This window comes from Pseudochaenichthys georgianus, chromosome 7 (genome assembly GCF_902827115.2).
Source record: "Pseudochaenichthys georgianus chromosome 7, fPseGeo1.2, whole genome shotgun sequence".
NCBI classification, from domain to species: Eukaryota; Metazoa; Chordata; class Actinopteri; order Perciformes; family Channichthyidae; genus Pseudochaenichthys; species Pseudochaenichthys georgianus.
In genome coordinates, this window is record NC_047509.1 from 34,913,988 (window position 1) to 34,932,928 (window position 18,941).

At 40.0% G+C, this 18,941-nt stretch overlaps 1 protein-coding gene across 1 annotated transcript; it reads right to left on the reverse strand.

Annotated features, from left to right (window-relative positions):
• Positions 1-1,926: 1,926 nt before the first annotated feature.
• gss (glutathione synthetase) lies at positions 1,927-17,457 on the reverse strand. Its single transcript, XM_034086128.2, has 13 exons — positions 17,197-17,457; positions 16,571-16,712; positions 14,783-14,928; positions 14,603-14,678; positions 11,699-11,838; positions 11,163-11,279; positions 10,502-10,582; positions 8,665-8,742; positions 6,203-6,272; positions 5,547-5,741; positions 4,926-5,007; positions 3,899-4,088; positions 1,927-2,912 (listed from the first exon to the last, which is right to left on the reverse strand). Exons 2-13 carry the CDS (start codon positions 16,700-16,702, stop codon positions 2,789-2,791), a joined length of 1,431 nt encoding a protein of 476 aa, XP_033942019.1. The 5' UTR covers positions 16,703-16,712; positions 17,197-17,457; the 3' UTR covers positions 1,927-2,788.
• Positions 17,458-18,941: the final 1,484 nt, after the last annotated feature.

The following is an 18,941-nucleotide window of genomic DNA, read 5'->3' on the forward strand; positions in this document are numbered from 1 at the left end:
TCTGGATGTCAAATATATGTTTTATCTTTCCTGGAAAATACAGATTACAAATAACCAGTAGGTTGATCTTTCGTGTGTGTGTGTGTGTGTGTGTGTGTGTGTGTGTGTGTGTGTGTGTGTGTGTGTGTGTGTGTGTGTGTGTGTGTGTGTGTGTGTGTGTGTGTGTGAGAATCTCATGACCAGACGCTGCTGTGAATTAACACAGCTAGTCAAAAATCTTTAGTCATACCTGTCTCTTGGTGAGTCGTGAAACAGTTAACAGAGAACAATCTGGAAGGTCTCCTGCACCAGTTCATTTGTGCCACAAAACTGTGAATGTGATAACTGAAGTGCACTTGCTGATGCTCTGGTTGACTGGCTGGTTACCTTGAACTTTCTACAAATACAATCCTTAAACAGCAACAGTGTGTGTGTGTATTAGTTTTTTCTACCATGTCTTTTTTTACAATATAACATACTATTCTACGCCTTTCTTTCCAACATACAATCCTATTCTTTTGGTATTATACGGTATATTATATGGTCATTTTCTCTCACATTTAGACATCATTTATAATGTTTTGATGATTAGCAATACTATTTAGATTTTTCGACTATAGTACTACTAGTATTCCAAAACACATAGAAAAACAGCATAGTATGCCTTTTTTACATTTCCGCCATTTTGTTGCATATTTTTTTAACAAATGTTTTTTATTTTATTGTTTTTATTTAAAACTGAAAATGACAGTACTGATGTGGGTTTGAAGATTCAACTAATATGCTATATTACAGCAGCTTTTTGAGAAACCTTTCGTAATAATAATACATTTTATTTATATAGCGCTTTTCTCTGACTCAAGGTCGCTTAATCTAGGCACACGCGTGTGTTTTTGATAGCAGCACTTTACGTTAAAAGAAATCATGATATCAAAAACGGATAAAAACTTGGTCCTTATAAAGTTCTTCTGGAACCGCTCACATTTGTACTTCAGCCAAATCTCACGAGAGATAAAACAAATACATTAGTGCGGACCCCCTCTTACAGCAGGACGTTCATTCTTCATCCACACTGATACCTCATTCACACCAACTGTGTTTCAGGGCCGGTTCGGAGCTGGAGCTTGAAAAGCACCGGGTTTTCCTGTTCACACCGCAGCGGAGCAGCCTCTTAGCTTCCGGAATCCGGTTAGTTTCAAGCACCAAAAAATTGTCTGGCCAGAGCAAAAGCACTGCATACGTCACGCTTACGTCGAGGTGGGGGCAAGGGCGGGATCAACTCCTGAACAACAACAAGAAGCCAGCGTTTTATCCAGTTTGTACTAGGGCTGGCACTTTCAAAAGCACTTGGCAGGTGATTGGATCAATCTGTCTATCACCTTCTATCATGGGCTACTTCTGATTTATTAACAATGGCTGGTACATGTGGAGCACAGCACTTCTGATTGGTGTGGATGACTGACACACAATAAAAACAAAATAATAATAATAATTATAAAAAAAATCGCAGGCTTTGCGATTTGATAATCGCATCATTTAAAATCGCGATTTCGATTTAAAATCGATTAATCGTTCAGCCCTAGTTTGTACACAAACCAGCTACCTGCTGGGAATCTGGTCTTCTGAAGAGGAACAGAGAAAGCTGGAGCACAATCGGCCAAAGCTCTAGCACGGAGCTTGAACTGGAGTTGCGTTGGTGTGAATGAGATATTAGAGCAGGGGTGGGGAACCTTTTTCCTCTCAAGGGCCATTTCAATTTTTACAATATCCTCAGAGGGCCGTACATATTATTGACCTCTGCTTAAAAAAACTAAAATCACAGCCCATTCATTTCATTCTGTGCAAAGAAAAAGCAACCTCTTAATCCAGATATCTCACCATGACTTGCGTATGCAGGCACGTGCAGGGTGTGGCGTGACCACCAAAACAGAAAGATATGGACACAAGAAGTGTGCAAAATGTATTTAGTTTCCTATCCATGTGGACATGATTTAAGCATCAATCTGGTACACTTTGAGAGCAAAATTAGGAGATCTATGGATACATCTCTCAACACACATATGAAACAGAACTGGAAGCAGATTTATTTTTCTTTATGAATATTTGACAAATCACTCCCCTTTCAAACTGTATTCTTCTTTATTAATAACAACTTTTTTTACTGTCATATAGTATTTTATACCCGTTTACTTTATTCTCTTATTTTTTTATAACTATAATGATCATATAAAGATGTGCCTTTACCTCACTGGTTGTAGACAAAGCTTCTTATATTCGTTAGCATAGCTAGCTAACCAGATGCTAATAACAACACTGTTATTGACTGTCTGATCAGTATGACAGATGAACAGATCGCCACTGGGCTTTCAACTAAAGACACAGCCACGCAGAAACTGTGGCATGTGTACGGATCCTTATGGGTACTGTCTGCAATTTCTGAAGTGCTCGAGTGGCGTTCTGGTGCTCTCCGTCAGAACTGCACCCCTGTCAGTCGAGACATATACCACGTGATTACACATTAGGCTCGTGTTGTGTTCAAGGACCCTGACCTTCGCCAGGAAAAACAGGCACTCGCTTGTTTAATTTTTTTGCGGTCTAGATTTCTTACATTTTTTTCTTTTTTGCGTGTGTTTATAAATTACCTCGAGAGCCGTACCTAATTGTCTTGCGGGCCGTATACGGCCCGGAGGCCGGAGGTTCCCCACCCCTGTATTAGAGGAAAGGCTAGTTCATGTGAATCAGATGTGGGTCCTTGACTTGATCTTTGTCCATTTCTTTTGTCTGAAGCAGCAGGGAGGGGTGTAGACTCTCAGAAGAGGAGGGGGTTGTCCAACACCGCCACCCCCGATGCCACGCCCCCGTCAGAGTGCTCTGAACTCTTGGTCCTCAGCAGGTGGCCCACACACTCGTTCAGCACCATGTCTTCACCTTTTCTGTTAGGGACAATGAGAGGTAAAGAATTAGAAGATCAAATAATGAACGTTACCCTAGATTCAAAGACTGATATTAAACATACGTACAGTTCTATCTGCTCGCAGTGCGATATTAAGTCATAGTTCAAACTTAAAACAATTAACTTGTTCTGAAAGTACAAAAACAGGTAGACTTTCCTTTTGTATTTGTTTCTCTTTAAACAATATGTATTCATGTGGCAGGATAAATGAAGTGAGCACACTGAAGAACTGGACAGGAGAATGCAGGGCAAGATGTTAATCGGGGTATTTTGAAGGGGAAATATTGAGAGTGTGATATGTCATTATGGAGATACAGAAAAGAAGTAGCATGTTATTTTGTATCATGCCCCGATTAGCTTTTTTGATTTGCCATCAAATGAGCTCAAACACCCAGATTTAGGCAGAGAGCAAATAAAGCAACTTTTGTTGTAGTTGTAGTAACTTCAAGAGTTTTCTAATGATTCCCTTCTCAAAGACAGAAGACAGGATATCAAAAGCATGATTCTGACAAAACCACTGTTTGGCTGCATTAAAGAAAATATGAATATGAAAAGAGACAATGGGATGTCATCAGTGGCTGTGGGCAACAACTTATGTTCTTGTTTGAGAGGCAGAACACTAAATCCAGCTGTAATACTCCAAATGCTTGGTATTATTGACGGTAAAGTGTGTAATTACACTTAATAATTGGACATTTAGTTAAACAGGGCATTCTATGCATATTTTCAGGTGACATGTCTCCGTGCTTTAATGTTCAAAAAGCTCTTTATTTTTCTCATACTGCCTGTGCTGCAGCACCTCTTTTCACCCTCTGTCTGAAACCAGAGCCCAGTCTGCTCTGATTGGTTAGCTGGCTGGCTCTGTTGTAAATGTCCCGCCCCTTAGTCTATCAAGTACTGTGTCGGGGCACTAGCCAATGTAAGAGCGAGTGTTACACAGTGATGTCATCAGTATTGATTACACACCTGACGTATGCTCCGAACACTCCCAGCTCACTGAGACAGGTGCTGATCTGGAGAGGAGCGTCTCGTCTCAGCAGGACGTTCTGGACGGGGGCGGGGTGAATCTTATCCATCAGGATATAAGCCGTCCTCTCGGTGCCGTCCTTCACTTCCTGCAGGACCTCGCACATCTCTGACCCATAAAAGTTGTTACCTAGAAATAAACAATATCTTAAAGGTCCCCTATTATACTGTTTTTCATCAATATGTTATAGCTCTCAGATATATACAAACATGTCTCTGAAGTGATTGGCTCCAAACACCAAACAGAACATGGCAGCATTACCCATAATCCCCTCTGTTTCAGCCCTGTTTCCAAAGTGCTGATTCTCTGTCTGTTACTTTAGATGAAAATAAGGAGCCCCTCCCCACGCCCCTCTGAGAGACATTTAGTTACAAAGGACACAATGGTGCTCGAGGAGGAGATTCAGGTGATAAGGGGGGGGGGGGGGGGATCAGGACAAAAAGAGAGAGAATCTTTGTTCCTGAAACTTTCAGAATCTCTTTCCACAGAGAGGACACATGTTGATGTAGAAGAGACATGAAGAAGAGGGGACACATGTTGATGTAGAACAGACATGGAGAAGAGGGGACACATGTTGATGTAGAACAGACATGGAGAAGAGGGGACACATGTTGATGTAGAACGGACATGGAGAAGAGGGGACACATGTTGATGTAGAAGAGACATGAAGAAGAGGGGACACATGTTGATGTAGAAGAGACATGAAGAAGAGGGGACACATGTTGATGTAGAAGAGACATGAAGAAGAGGGGACACATGTTGATGTAGAAGAGACATGAAGAAGAGGGGACACATGTTTATGTAGAACAGACATGACAAAGTGGATTTTAGCCTGTATTCAGAAACGTTACTTTAAAATGTGGATCTTTCAATGCTCTCAGCCGTAGTAACTGTGGAAAGCACAACAATGAAGATACTGACAATTCAAAGTCCTCTGGTTTCAGAAATGGTCGATATGAATCTTACCTCCTCCCTCTCTCTGAGGCTTCAGGACAAACCGGTCTGGTGCTGCCAGCGCCATGGCAACCGTTTGGTCACCTTCGGGTCCCTAAAGACAAAAAGGTCAACAAAGGTCAATTATGCATCAGCAGCACACACTTCTTTTGTGACTTCATGAAAATACTTGATGTGATGTAGTTGGATGAGTAGGCCACTAGGTGTCACTGCTGCGTTGTCTATTCCGAGGAGAATTCAGCAAACTCCTGTTTGGGCTGTAATTCTTTTTTTAATTGTAGGTTGCAATGTATTTTACACTTGGAAACTGGATCACTAGATAATGTCAGTTGGTGGGTTCAAGTAATGCATATTTGTGTTTTATAATGTGGCAAATCATTGTGCTAGCTTCTAGTAGTTCCTTTGATTATTTAGATTTGTGTTGATCACTTGAAAGGCTATGAAGCTATCTGCAACTGTGATAGATGTCAAAAAGAATCTTCGCTGTCAGACATAAAACCTTTGACGGTCTAAACTACAATCCCCAGCCCTACGACACAGAGTTCCATGGGAGTGCAGAGAGGAAGTGAGCCTTATATAAAACTGCTCAATAACAAAGCTGAAAGGACTGAGTAGCGTGTGATGTTTCCTCACCATGTCCAGAGTGTAGAGCCCAGCGAACGTGGCTCTGATCTGCTCCACTACCTGGGGCTGGTGGGGGAAGAACTTCTCCAGAACTCCAGGTGTGGCGAGCACCTGCTGGACCTTCTTGGTTCCGACCAGGTGAGTGCTGATGTCGGGACACTTCACAGCCAGAGAGCGCTCCATCATCAGACGAGCATCCCAATCCTGCGATCAAAAAGATATCATAAAAGCAAAAAATGCTGTTTTTCTTACCTTCTAGTATGAACTATGAAACGTTGAGTATATTTAACCAATGATGCAACATGAATGTATTGAGACCTGGCTTAATACATGACATTTACATTTTAACCCATACTTTTGACCAGTTCCCACATTTTAGCACTAGTGGCTGCATTTGATCAGTGGTGTAAGGTAAACACGTTTATCAACCCAATTATTGTACCCGAGTGCAAATTTAAAGTATTTGTACTTGATTGTTTTCTTTATTGCCACTTATTACGTCTACACCACTGCAATTCAAAAGGGAAATATTATATACTTTTTACCTAATTGGACCTATTTGACAGCTTTAATCACTTTACACATTTTAGTTTATAAAATATGATGCTTTATAAATGGTCATAATTCATAACTACCACAACTAGAATACAATTTAACGTGAAGACCTTTTCAGAATTGTAGTTCTGAGGCATGTATCCATTCCTGAAGTACACCACAGCAACCTCCTGGCCATCACTGCAGAAAGACAAATATGAAAGCACATTAAAGAACCACTATTTTACTCAATTCAAGGTTCAGATTTGGATTTAGTTTCTCTACGGCGACATGTCTCCATGCTTTAATGTTCAACAAGCTCTTTGTTTTTCTCATACTGCCCGTGCTGCAGAAACTCCCTCTGGAGAGTAACTAGGGCTGCTCGATTATGGCTAACATCATAATCTCGATTATTTGGATCAATAATTGATATCACGATTATTAAAAACGATTATCCATTTACTTTGAAAACATCCATTTATTGAAAAATAAAAAAGGTGTAGTATGTTTTTAACAGTTGATTAACCTGAACTTTAAGTATAATTCAACTGAAAAACCAATAATTAAAAAATGTTTTATTTCGATGTTGTTTCCATAATCGTTGCAAACCAAAATCTTAATTGCGATTAAAATATGATTAATTGAGCAGCCCTAAGATAAACGCAGGGATGTGAGCCTTTGCAGACCATTATGCACACAAACCTATAGAACACACTACAGGAAAGGGAAAACCCCAAAAAGCAGAATCGGGTCCCTTTAATAATTCATTGTTACCTATGTCAGGGTTCATACATTTTTTCACCAATGATTTTCAGTGACTTTTCCAAGACCTCTCAATGACCTTTACCTCATTTTACATGACCAACAAAAAATTCCCACTGAAAATGGTTTATTTTAACATGGAACAGGAAAATAAGGTCTGCATATGAAACATGTAGTGCCTATCTAAAACAAATCAAATAGTAGGCTTACTAGCTTCGACACGCTAAAGCAACTGTAGTCAGGGATGCAAAGTCATCAGGTATGAAAAAGGTGACAAGGATCCGAGCCCCCGAGCCCATGGAATATCGGCTTTAAAATGAGGAATAACAGATGATTTTAGCAATCAGAGCAACTAAAGCAGCAGTGTCAATAATAACAGAAAGAGTCACATCTAATAGAAATATATAAAAGCATTTATTTTAATTGTGTAGCAGTGAGTTTAACATTTTGGCAGCACTGTTGAGCATTTTGAAAATGTATTGTCATGCCTCTGTGCAAGGCTTAGTCTTTCTATCTTTATAGCCAGTGGTGTAAAGTAACTAAGTTCATAAACTCAACAAGTACTATACGTGGGTACAATTTTGAGATACTTGTACTTTATTTAAGTATTTCAATGTTTTGCTACTGTGTACTTCTACTCCACTACAGTTCAGAGGTACATGGTGTACTTCTACTCACTACAGTTCAGAGGTACATGGTGTACTTCTACCCCTCTACAGTTCAGAGGTAAATGGTATGCAATACCTTTAGTTACTTCACAGATGTGGATGAATGATGTGAAATATAATCAAGTGTTGAATCAGACTTTAGTTCCACCTGGAGTAAATCCACCAGCTCAGCTGCAGGATACAAAGTCATTCAAACTAGCTGCTCCTTCACCAGCTTTGAGAACACTTTCATGATCAATCATTATAAAACATATCATATATATTATTCTGAAATGGACCAATCTGCACAATGACTACTTTTACTGTCGCTACTTTCACTATATTTTGATGAGAATACTTTTCTACTTTCACTTGAGGAACATTTTGAATGCAGGACGTTTACTGTAACAGACACTCTGGTACTTCTACTTTTACTCAAGTACAAGATCTGAGTACTTCTACTTTTACGCAAGTACAAGATCTGAGTACTATACTTGTATTAAGTACTTCGACTAAAGTACAAGATCTGAGTAGCCTACGAGTACTTCTACTAAAGTACAAGATCTGAGTGCTTCTACTTTTACTCTAGCACAATATCTATACTTCTACCACCTCTGTTTATAGCCTATGAACAAAACTATTAGAAAACGAAGGCTAAAGCTAACGTTAGCAGATAGTGACAATGTATGCTAGCTAGCTAGCTCAACGATTCCTTAAATGATATTGCGTTCACATCAGCTCTGCCGCTCTGCTCTGAACGGCCCGTTCTAACAGCTGTTCACCAGCAGTGCAGTCTGTGCCGCAGTGACTCCGCACAGTTAACGAACGTAGATAATGTAGCTGACCCGGAGCAGCAGAGTTCAGCCGGCCCGACAGGCCGACAGGACTCGAGCACACAGCTCGCGCTTCATATATTAAAAAATAACACCATGCGCGTCATGATGGCACATAACAGCTCGCGGCCGCAGATTATTTCGGCGATTAGATAAAATGTCAATTATATTTGACGCAACTTTAGTTACATTTCCAAAACTTTGGGGAAAATATTGTTTTCCATAACTTTTCCAGGGCCTGGAATTTGCATTTTGAATTTCCATGACTTTTCTAGGTTTTCAATGACCGTACGAACCCTGCTATGTAGCCATATCGTTGTTATAACATTTATTTATTGACATTTAACTTACACAAATAGCCTCTTGTCCTGATCCATGGATCCTGTTTTAGAAACATCATCGAACCGCCTTCTCATTGTGGCAATGTTTCTGAAACACAGGGACAGTAGTGGGCTGGTTACAAAAGAACAAACCCCTTCCTCCCACACCATTCAAACTAAAATGTGAAACAACATGTTCCAGCGTGTCAGGCCTGTTCCATTGAAACAACATCACTTAACATCACAGTGGCGAGCCGTGACTTTTCTACCTAGGCCCTCTGACCCCACCCCCCTCTTCCCTTGAAAAAAAAAAATGTTATTACGTCACAGCCTATAGTATACTTCTTCAGCGGAATATCAAACAGCGGCCCAGGGTGCAATACGCAAATTAACGCGTGCGCACCCACACGCACACGCACACACCCACAGCCTTCTACTTGCTACAAACTTAAAAAAAAAGACGACGCACACACACATCATCTCGGCTCGCGCAGCACACACACAGACATAGATTGCGCAATAATGTATTGCGCACCTTGGAGGTGCAGCGCAGGCATATTGTCACTCAAGAGATGCGTAGTTCATTTGGAAAACATGTTTTTCTTTTAGCCTATTTACCTCGTTAACGTAAATAATACTCTTTCATGCTATCCGTCATTACACTTGCGACAGCGCTGATCAGGTCATTCTGAATCCTTGAAGATGTGCCGGTAAAGACTGTTGATGTGGCGAGGTGTGTGTGCAGGTCGCTGTCATATTCTGCCACTAAATCCAGCAACTCTATGTAATTCCCCTTGTTTGATGAAGTTACACTCTCATCGTGACCTCGGAACGGCAACTCCTGCTTGCCCAAGTACACCACACAATTTATGAGGCGTTTCAAAATTCCTCGGTTCCTCTTCACCTTTTCATTATGAATGATGACACCCCGGCGTTGTTGCTCATCCAGCTGGAGCTCTATCCTGGTGTCCCCAAATGTTTTAAGCCGAATAGTAGCTCTGAGGTGACCTGAAGCATTCTGATGGCGATGTGCTGATTTGGATAAACTTCCTAAATCAGAATATCCATCTTTGGCCCATGACCCACTGTCCGCTCCAAAAAGCAAGCAATCCCAGCAGTACAGCTTTTGTTCCCTGGTTGATCCGGTCATCCAGTTGTATCTGGCGTAATTGCCGATATTAAAATGCCTCTCGAACCGTTTGGTTTTTTGAACCAAAATAAGCTGTGGTGTTGGTCGCCCTTTGGTAATTAACTCCAATTTATCCGTGTAACTCATTCTTGAAAAAGACTCAGTTAGTAGTTTCGCAACGATGTCATCACTATCACTAACGTGAGCCATCGTGAATGAACGTATGCTAATTATCTAATTCCTAGCTTGACCCGTTGATATATCACATGCATAAACTTGGCAGCGCAGCGGGCGGAACCTGTCATAAAGTCCGCGATAATAAAGCCCTCCCATTTAGAGGGGAGATATGATTGGTCAATTGGACTGTCACTTGACATTACTCTCTCGTTGAGTTTACTATAGCGGGCCCTCTGTGAATCGCAGAGAGGGCCAGACGAGCTTTTTTCATGTAACGGTTAAGCTAACCCTTCACATTCAAACAGAAACTGAACAGGCAGATTCGAAGGATTTATTTCTTTGGAAATGTTATTTTAAATACAATTAAATCAAGTTTTTTCGGTAAAACTAATGAAAAATATAACAAAAATAATATTTAAAAAATATATATTTAAAAAAAAGATTAATTTTTTAAATGTTTTTAAATATTATTTTTTAGAATATCTTAGGCCCTCACAGAGGGCCTAGAGGGCCCTGACCGCTCGCCACTGTAACATCATAAAAGCAGCTCCTCTCAACTCACCTGTTCCACAGCTCTTTCTCAACATATCGGTGATCAAAGATGTTCCTCTGCCCCTCCTCCACCAAGAACATGATGACGGCTCTGTAATGACAGTCATTGCTCCGGTCAATCACTCTCACAGCAATTCTGTATTCTGAATGAATTCACTCATCACATCTTAAGTTAGTATGAAGGAAATACATTCAGGATGTGCTGTTATGGAGGTAGATTGGTCTCAATATTATTTGTGTGAATAGATCGATAATCCGTTGATAAATGTGTAATCAGTCAATGTAACACACTTTCCACAAATGCAAAGAAAAAGGTTGAAGGCAAAAAAAATTATTCTGCTTATAAACAAATTCCCAAAAAATGATTTTGTATTGATTTACAAGTAAATTAAAAGTGTTTGAATATCTTTCCAACATCTGCAATCATCATTTTTGGACCGTGTAATTCCCTGCTCATGTCCTGGTGTCCACATTTCAAAGTAAGAGCATACTGTGGCTAGTAACATGCATTCTTTATTTTATTATATAAATGGGACAATATCAGTGTGTGCTAATGGTTGCATGTTTTGTATCTACTGTAGCACACACTTGTGTATTGCCTTCTTTTAATGTATTCTTTCAGGTGAGTCAAAATCCCAATGCACAAATGTACTATTTACTTTCATTCCTACTTCTCTGATCCATAGAGCTCCCAGGCTTTAGCCACGGCCCGGGCCAGGCCTGCTGCAGGGTTGTTGTCCAGGATCCGCTCACTCTGCTCCAGCTGCCCGGCCACCTGAAGGATGTGTCTGGGGAAAAAGGGGAACAATGCTTACAGCAATTTGAACACATATTAAATAAAGAAAAACAGTAAAAGTTGTTGCCTTAATATGGTAAGTTATTTAAGTCAATACCAAATTAATTAATTAATTAATAGATTACTAAATAAATGCCTTAATAATAAATAGGGTGATAAATTAAATAGATATGTCTAAGATGTAAATAAATGAGGCGATACAAATAAAAATAAAAAAGACTTAGTTATAAATGAATTAATACATTTTTTGTGGAAGAAATACATTTGGAAATATTAAATAAACATCTTCTGAATAAAGAAAGTCATTCTGGAAAAATAAAATAAGACAGTTTTAACTGATGTTTCTTTGATATAGATGTTCTCCCTAAATCAATGCAAGAACAGTCTATATATGAAATGCTGATGACTCACCGGTGAACATCTGGCGTGCAGGATGAGAGCCCTCCAAAGCTGGCGGCGATGGTGTTGATCTCGATCTGCTTCAGAGACGAGGAGCCGTCCTCCGCCTGGTCCAGCATGTAGTCGGAGCGATTGAGACCACACACCACAGACTGGAGAGCCGTTAGAGAAGTCAGTCAGACCACTCGCATTCCCAAAGGTCACACAGACTGACCGTACTGTGTCAAGGCTCAAAACTGGAGCTATTCCCAACCATTATCACAATTCATTCAACACTTTGTTTTTTAAGTTCCATCATTAACCATATTTTCAGCTTCTCAGTTTTAATCAATAACAGTTGTTCTTTGTCTTATGAGATAGTTCATTTAAATATTGACTATTTTGCTATTTAAATATAAATCTAAATGCCATTTTGATCTATTTTTTCTATTATTAGTGCTGTCAAAATTATCGCGTTAACGGCGGTAATTAATTTTTTGAATTAATTGCGTTAAAATATTTAACGCATTTAACGCATGTGCAGAATGGCCCGCCCCATACATGCCACCAGTGGCAGCGCCAGGGTATGGCTGGGGTAGGCTACACCCATACCAACAAATGGCTTAGCCCCACCATGAAAAAGTATGTTAAAGTAAGCAAAATAAAGTCTGCCAACTCGCGGAGTAAATTGCACAGACAGCAGTTAGTAAGATTGATTTCAGCAGCCACGGTTTTGAAAACTTTTGTCACGTAGTGATCGTCTTCTCAATAGAACATCTTTGATAACGGCGTGGTGTTGTTGCAGGAAGTCCCGACGGAGAATACTTTTGCTGTAGTACAGGGGTGCACATAACTGGTACGCAGGTTATGTGCGTAATCTGAAATGCGTACCGTCACTTGTGTCACAAAGCGCATTTGCGTACCGACGTACTTGTGAAGCTTTTCCAGAAGGCGGTTAGATCACCGGACGACAGAGTCGGTCTCCGTGTGCACAGACAGGGCTGCTGTTAACGTCGGTCTGTACAACGGAATTGTGCCAAAACTACGCCAACAGGCTGCGGAGGGAGACTCCCCTCTTCACTGGAGAACTGCGCTAAAACAGCTGATCACAACGTTCACACTCTGTGGTCACGAAGTACTCCACTAGCCGCCGCCGCCCCCCCCCCTGTCGACTTTCCTGAAGTACTCCCCCGTTGATATAAATCAACACGTAATGAATTAAGACCCCACGGTTTGATGATTGATAGGTGTGTGGGTTGTCTTTCATTTTGACACGCAGAAAAATGTTATAATAAACATAGATACTGTATGTTAAATGGATATATCCGCCTTCTTTCATTTATCTTTCCATTCCCACAACAATATACATAAATAAATGATTACTTAATTTTTAAACTGTGATTAATCTGATTAAAAATTGTAATCGTTTGACAGCCCTAATTATTATATTAACTAAGGAAACAATCTGCAGTTCAATCTATAAACATGTTATTGTTAGTAGCAGCCCTGATGTTCTTTTAATTGGCAGGCCAGTGTGGTCAAGCCAACTGAAAGACGAACATGCTTGAGAAATAGTGGCAACATTAAAACTACCGTACTTTTCGGACTATAAAGCGCACCTGCATATAAGCCGCAGCAGCTAAATTGTCCGTCTGTCTTGCTCTCGTTCTGTCTCTCGGTTCCACTTTTACTTTGGCGCGCTACCTGTCTCACTCTTTTCCGGCCTCCAGCTTTTCCTGCTGGAGCCCGCCGCTTAAAGGTGGCGGGCGCGGACCGGTCATAGAGCCCATAGTGTTAAGGTGGTTAATTTTACCTGTAAAATCCATAGCTTTAGGAGGTTCCCTAGTGGCCGTTAGTTGTACAAAAAAAAATGGGGGGAAAGTCGCGGCTTATAGTCCGATACTAATAAACTAGTTTATAACTTCATTTGGATGGAAACATCTCTATGCAATGTCAATCCAACAGGGTCATTACATTTAGATGTGGAGAACTTCTGAATGATCAGCCTCTTTCTTTCTCTAACCCTAACCCACCAATGATTTTCAATGACTTCTCCATGACCTTTACCTAATTTTCCATGACCAAAACAATTACTCTTTCTCAGCGGTACCACTGAAAATGGTTTATTTTAACATGGAACAGGAAAACAAGATCTGCATATGAAACATGTCGTGCCTATCTAAAACAAATCAAATAGTAGGCTGACTAGCTTCTACACGCTAAAGCAACTAAACTCTCAGCAGCAAAACACCTCGTCAGTTAAATGCCATTTTACGTTTCATTACTATACGACACATATCTATAGTATTACTATTTCGGCGATTAGCTAAAATATTAATTATATTTGATGCAACTTTAGTTACAATTCCATGACTTTTCCAAAACTTTGGGAAAAATATTGTTTTCCATAACTTTTCCAGGGCCTGGAATTTGCATCTTGAATTTCCATGACTTTTCCAGGTTTTTAATGACCGTAAGAACCTTGTATGCAGACCCGTTGAGTTGTTGCTCTTCTATGTTGATGATTGCTGCACTGCAAACATGCCGAGTCTTAAATACCATAGGTTTTATTAAATTGCAGAAAGTGTGACCTTAAGGGCTTAGTTCAACTGGAAGCCCTTTGTAATGGCTGAAAACATATATGTTGCTCTTGTATTAAAATGAACAAATCCTAAATGTTATTTGTCTGGCAATTCATTCTATTTGAGTTTCTATGCATTCTTGATGCTGCGAGATGATAACACTAACTGGTTTACTTTATAACCTAATAATCATGCGATCAAATGTATGCATTGTAAATATCCTCCATTGTTTCATTAAAAAACAACGAATGACTTGTTTGCTGTGGCAAGACAACGAGGCACGCACCCCAAAACAACAGACACTCTTGAATCTAACAAGACGGATAAAGGACAGTCTACAAAATGGCTGACATACCTGAGACGTTCCTTCTTTTACTATTTGTTGGTGGATCTTGAACAACCTCGCAGTGAAATCATCCACCTCAATGGTGCTATAAACAGAGGAAGTCACCATGTTAAAATCCTGAAATGTAATTAATTGAACAACAATCAAGGTATATATATTGTGATATGATATGATATGATATGATGCTACCTTGCTAGAGCGTCCTGCAGGAATTCAGCATCCTGGCTGATTTTGTCCACCAGTGTGTTGAAGTGCGTCTGCACAGCCAGCGCCTGGGAGAACACCGCTTCAGGTACAGGTGTGGGGAAAAGTGTGAATGGAGCGTACGTCACCAACTGGAAACAAATCACAACACACAAGCATCGGTTGAATCCCTGTAATTGCAAACACAGGCTTCATGAAGGTCTGTCCCAAATCCTGTGCTCTAAAGGCCAGGCAAGTTTATTTATATAGCACCTTTCAACACAAGGCAATTCAAAGTGCTTTACAAAAAACGAAAGACATTAAGAAAATGGCATTTAAAATCAGTCATTAAAAAGAAAAGATAATAAAATAAACATTAAAAGAAAAAATACAAGTTAAAAGTTACAGTGCAGTTTAAGATGTGAATAGTTCAATTAAAGTCTTTAGTCTGGATTTCAAAGTCGTCAGAGTTGCAGCGGACCTGCAGTTTTCTGGGAGTTTGTTCCAGATATTTGGAGCATAATAACTAAACGCTGCTAAAGAGGAATACATTCCTAACATTACTTCCCATTGACTACGCCTGTTGACTACGCCTGTTTTGACACTAGTGGCTTAACAGCACTCTTTCCTGCAAATCAGGGGTTCAGCGGTTTGATCTCACCCTCTGCAGTCAACATGTCAAAGGGTCCTTGGGCAAGCAAGCCAACCCTAAAATGCTCATTTAGGCAGGTCCATGGCATTGAGTGTAGGCAACTGGCTTTGGATAAAAGCATTAGCTTAATACCATGTAATAATCTAATGTCCTCTTACTGGCTGTGGCTCACTTCACAGAAATACATCTCCATTCTTTTTCGTCACATTCGAAACTGATTGGACTGATATATATTTAGATGCTTGAGTGAAAAAAAAGAGAAGGAGCACTATTGGGGTTGTACGTTTCTACGTATTTACTGATATCAGAAGAATTGCTGCAGCTACATTTCATTGGCAGATTAACTGTTTGGTAGTTTGTTCAAGTGTTTTTATTGGTTTGTGCATAGGATATACTACTTGAATAGTGACTTTATTACATAGCTGTTAATGAATACGATATTTCTCTCTGTGTATTGAACCTTGTAGTCCTGCAGCCTTTAAGTTATGGCAAATAAATTGGAGGCTACAAGCCACCAGTTACAATATGAAAACAAAGCTACAGTAATAATAGGTAAGTGTAGGGATGCTCAATTAATCGTATTTTAATCGCAATTACGATTTTGGCGTGCAACAATTATGAAAACAACATAATTGAAATAAAACGAATATATATATTTTTTTTTTAAATTGGTTTTTCAGTTGAATTATACTTAAAGTTCAGGGTATCAACTGTTAAACACCTACTGTTCAAATTTTATTTTCAATAAATGGATGTTTTCAAAGTAAATGGATAATCGTTTTTAATAATCGTGATATCAATTATTGTCCCAAATAATCGAGATTATGATTTTTTGGCATAATCGAGCAGCCCTAGGTAAGTGTTACAAAAATGTATTTTAGTATTACATAATTGTATAACCCTGACACAGGTGTTTCCATTGACTATATGAAAACGTTTTGCAAATGCACTCTACACCATGCTGTACAAGCTGTAACAACTGGGATGGGATGAATGTAGCATTAGAATAGAGCCAGCTGATGAAAAGGGATTTGATGTATGCAAAGCGTGACTATAAATTGTCAGATGTCAAAGCCAGTCTTCACTTTACAACATTATCATAGTATTCATGCAGGTGAGCTTAAAAAGGGTTCATGTCCTACCTCTGATGAGTTGGGGGTCTCTTGGATCCTCATTAGAACACCTTTCAGCAGTGCTGCATCTTTTGCCACTTCCGCCAAGTTTTCTAATAGTGTAGTATTCATCCTTATCTTCTCTGGTATTGCGTTGGCCATTTTGATTCACCTGTCGTGGAGGGAAAAAAAAAAAGAGTATAGGAGGTGTGTTGTTTGTGCTAGGCGAATTTCTACACTTTACAGTCAATTTGAAAATCCTAGCCGGTAACAATGTTGTATTTTGATTGCTAAATTAACTTTCAATTTCCAAGATGATATCATAATCTGTCAGTAAATAACCTGCACAGTCGTTTTGAACATACCTGCAGGTACAACACTACAACAAGGCTAAGCAAATGTACTTGCTGCGTAGTTCTATAGCACCTTTATGGCGACAAATATTCCAGACAGTTAGCACAATAACACATGTCATTAGTTTGCTTCCTGGGTAGTACAGGTTATAGGTCCGTGAATATACCTACTACCAAAACCAACTGTCTGTGAACTAACACACCCTGAGATGTATCCAAACAGCAGGCTAACACTTTACTTTGAAAACATTGGTTGTATAGATTAAACACCTTCGTTAGTAGCTAGTTGATATCTAGGCCTACCTTCAAGCTAGCAGGTTTTTCCAGTCGGTGTCCTTCTCGACAGGTCTCACAGCACAACGTGTGTAAACCAGTAGTGATGTCACGTATTGCGCCGAGGCTTCGGAGCATGTGTCGAGTAATCCCCGAAGCTTTTTGTGAAGCATGTTTCGAGGCTTGTATCGTTTTGGGCCAGTGACGTCATCGATGACAAACGAAGGCCCATTCCCAAACCGCCCCCTACACCCTACCCCTCCGTTTGCGCGTTCACGCGGAGGGTCCGCCATATTGAGGGCTGTTCCAAAGCAACGAGTGTGGAGGGGGAGTGGGCTATCAAGCACTCAAACAGCGAGTCTGCAGCGGTGCAGACTTGAGACCGGTCTCCATAGACATATAAAGAGTAGACGCCGCATCGACCGCTGCTGCCTATTGGCGCTGACGAGCCGTGGGGCCGCCATCTTGGACCGGTCACCCGCTCCACTCAGTGTAATCTGTCTGGCAGGCGCAATGAAGTGTCAGCGCATTTTATCAATCATAACTCGCTGAATACAAAACTGATTTTCACGGGGGGGGGTTTCTGCAAACGTCATATATGTAGGCATGATACCGGACACATGATTCGGCGTATTTTAATATTCATAGTAGGCTTAACAGCAATAGAATATTCTGGTATTTGATAGCCTATGTTATGTATGATAGGTATTTTGCAAAAGACACACGATATATAATATATACACACACACACATAAAAAAAACACTAATGGTCTATATATGATAGAGAAGCATATTGTGTAGGCCTATACTCAGCTATTTTAATAAGTTGAAAAATGAAGAAACAATAATACATTATACATAGACAGAAGTTATATATCAGTAAAAATGAATATCTATGTCATAAAAAATGAAAATGTACTTCTACATATATATAAAAAATGTAAATGTTCAAGTTAAACACAAGAACATGACACCACCCCGCCCAAACCATATTTACACAAAGTGCTCATGACACCCGAATGCCCCCGTGCATGCGGCTCCTCCAAAGCATGACTGAGAACCTCTTTCTCATATCTTTGTCTTTGGGAAACCATCAAAATAAAAACGGGAGATTTGAGAGTCAACACAAAAACATTTTAAGAAGGAGGTCAAGCTTATTTTCTTCCTTCTTCTTCCTAGATAGATTTTAGATTTAGATTAGGACCCTTTGTGTTTCAGGTGACAAAGACTTCGTCAGGTATATGCAATGGGAGCCTTCAATGTCCGTGTAGGCCAACCACCATGAACATCAAGAGCCTCAGTAGCAGCATCGGTCTCATTGTTTCCATCACCCCTGTCTACAAAAGCAGACATTGACTGGTTATGTGGATTATATTGCACATGTTTTCTGATGGCCATGTCATCCAACATGGAGTGAAACACATCCATATTTAGCCTGGTCGTCCTGGCATCCTTCTCTCCAGCATATCCAGCATCATCTTGTTCAGGCCAGGCTTGCCATCCACCGAACACAGCCACCTGTAAAAAATTGAGAAGTAGCTATTTAACGTACTAGCAACCGTAATTTCCAAAAATGAAATTGAACAACATTAAGACTACCTTTTGTTGTAGTCTCTCTGAGGTATTTGTATGCCTTGGACCATGTAGATGGAGTGTGAGGGCACATTCTCTGTGGTCCTTGGAGTACTCATGGCCCTGCTTTGCCTTCAAGTCTATTTGAAGATCTGAAATTGTATGAGAAAAAATTAATAAGTCCCCTTCATATAATACAAAGG

Excerpts from the sequence above, each read along its gene's own strand:
- gss (XM_034086128.2), bottom strand. The coding sequence starts at position 16,702 with ATGGCCAACGCAATACCAGAGAAGATAAGGATGAATACTACACTATTA. Across the intron at positions 14,929-16,570 it reads AGACCCCCAACTCATCAGAG|TTGGTGACGTACGCTCCATT; the intron begins GTAGGACATGAA and ends ATTTGTTTCCAG. Across the intron at positions 4,089-4,925 it reads GCCTCAGAGAGAGGGAGGAG|GTAACAACTTTTATGGGTCA; the intron begins GTAAGATTCATA and ends GTTTATTTCTAG.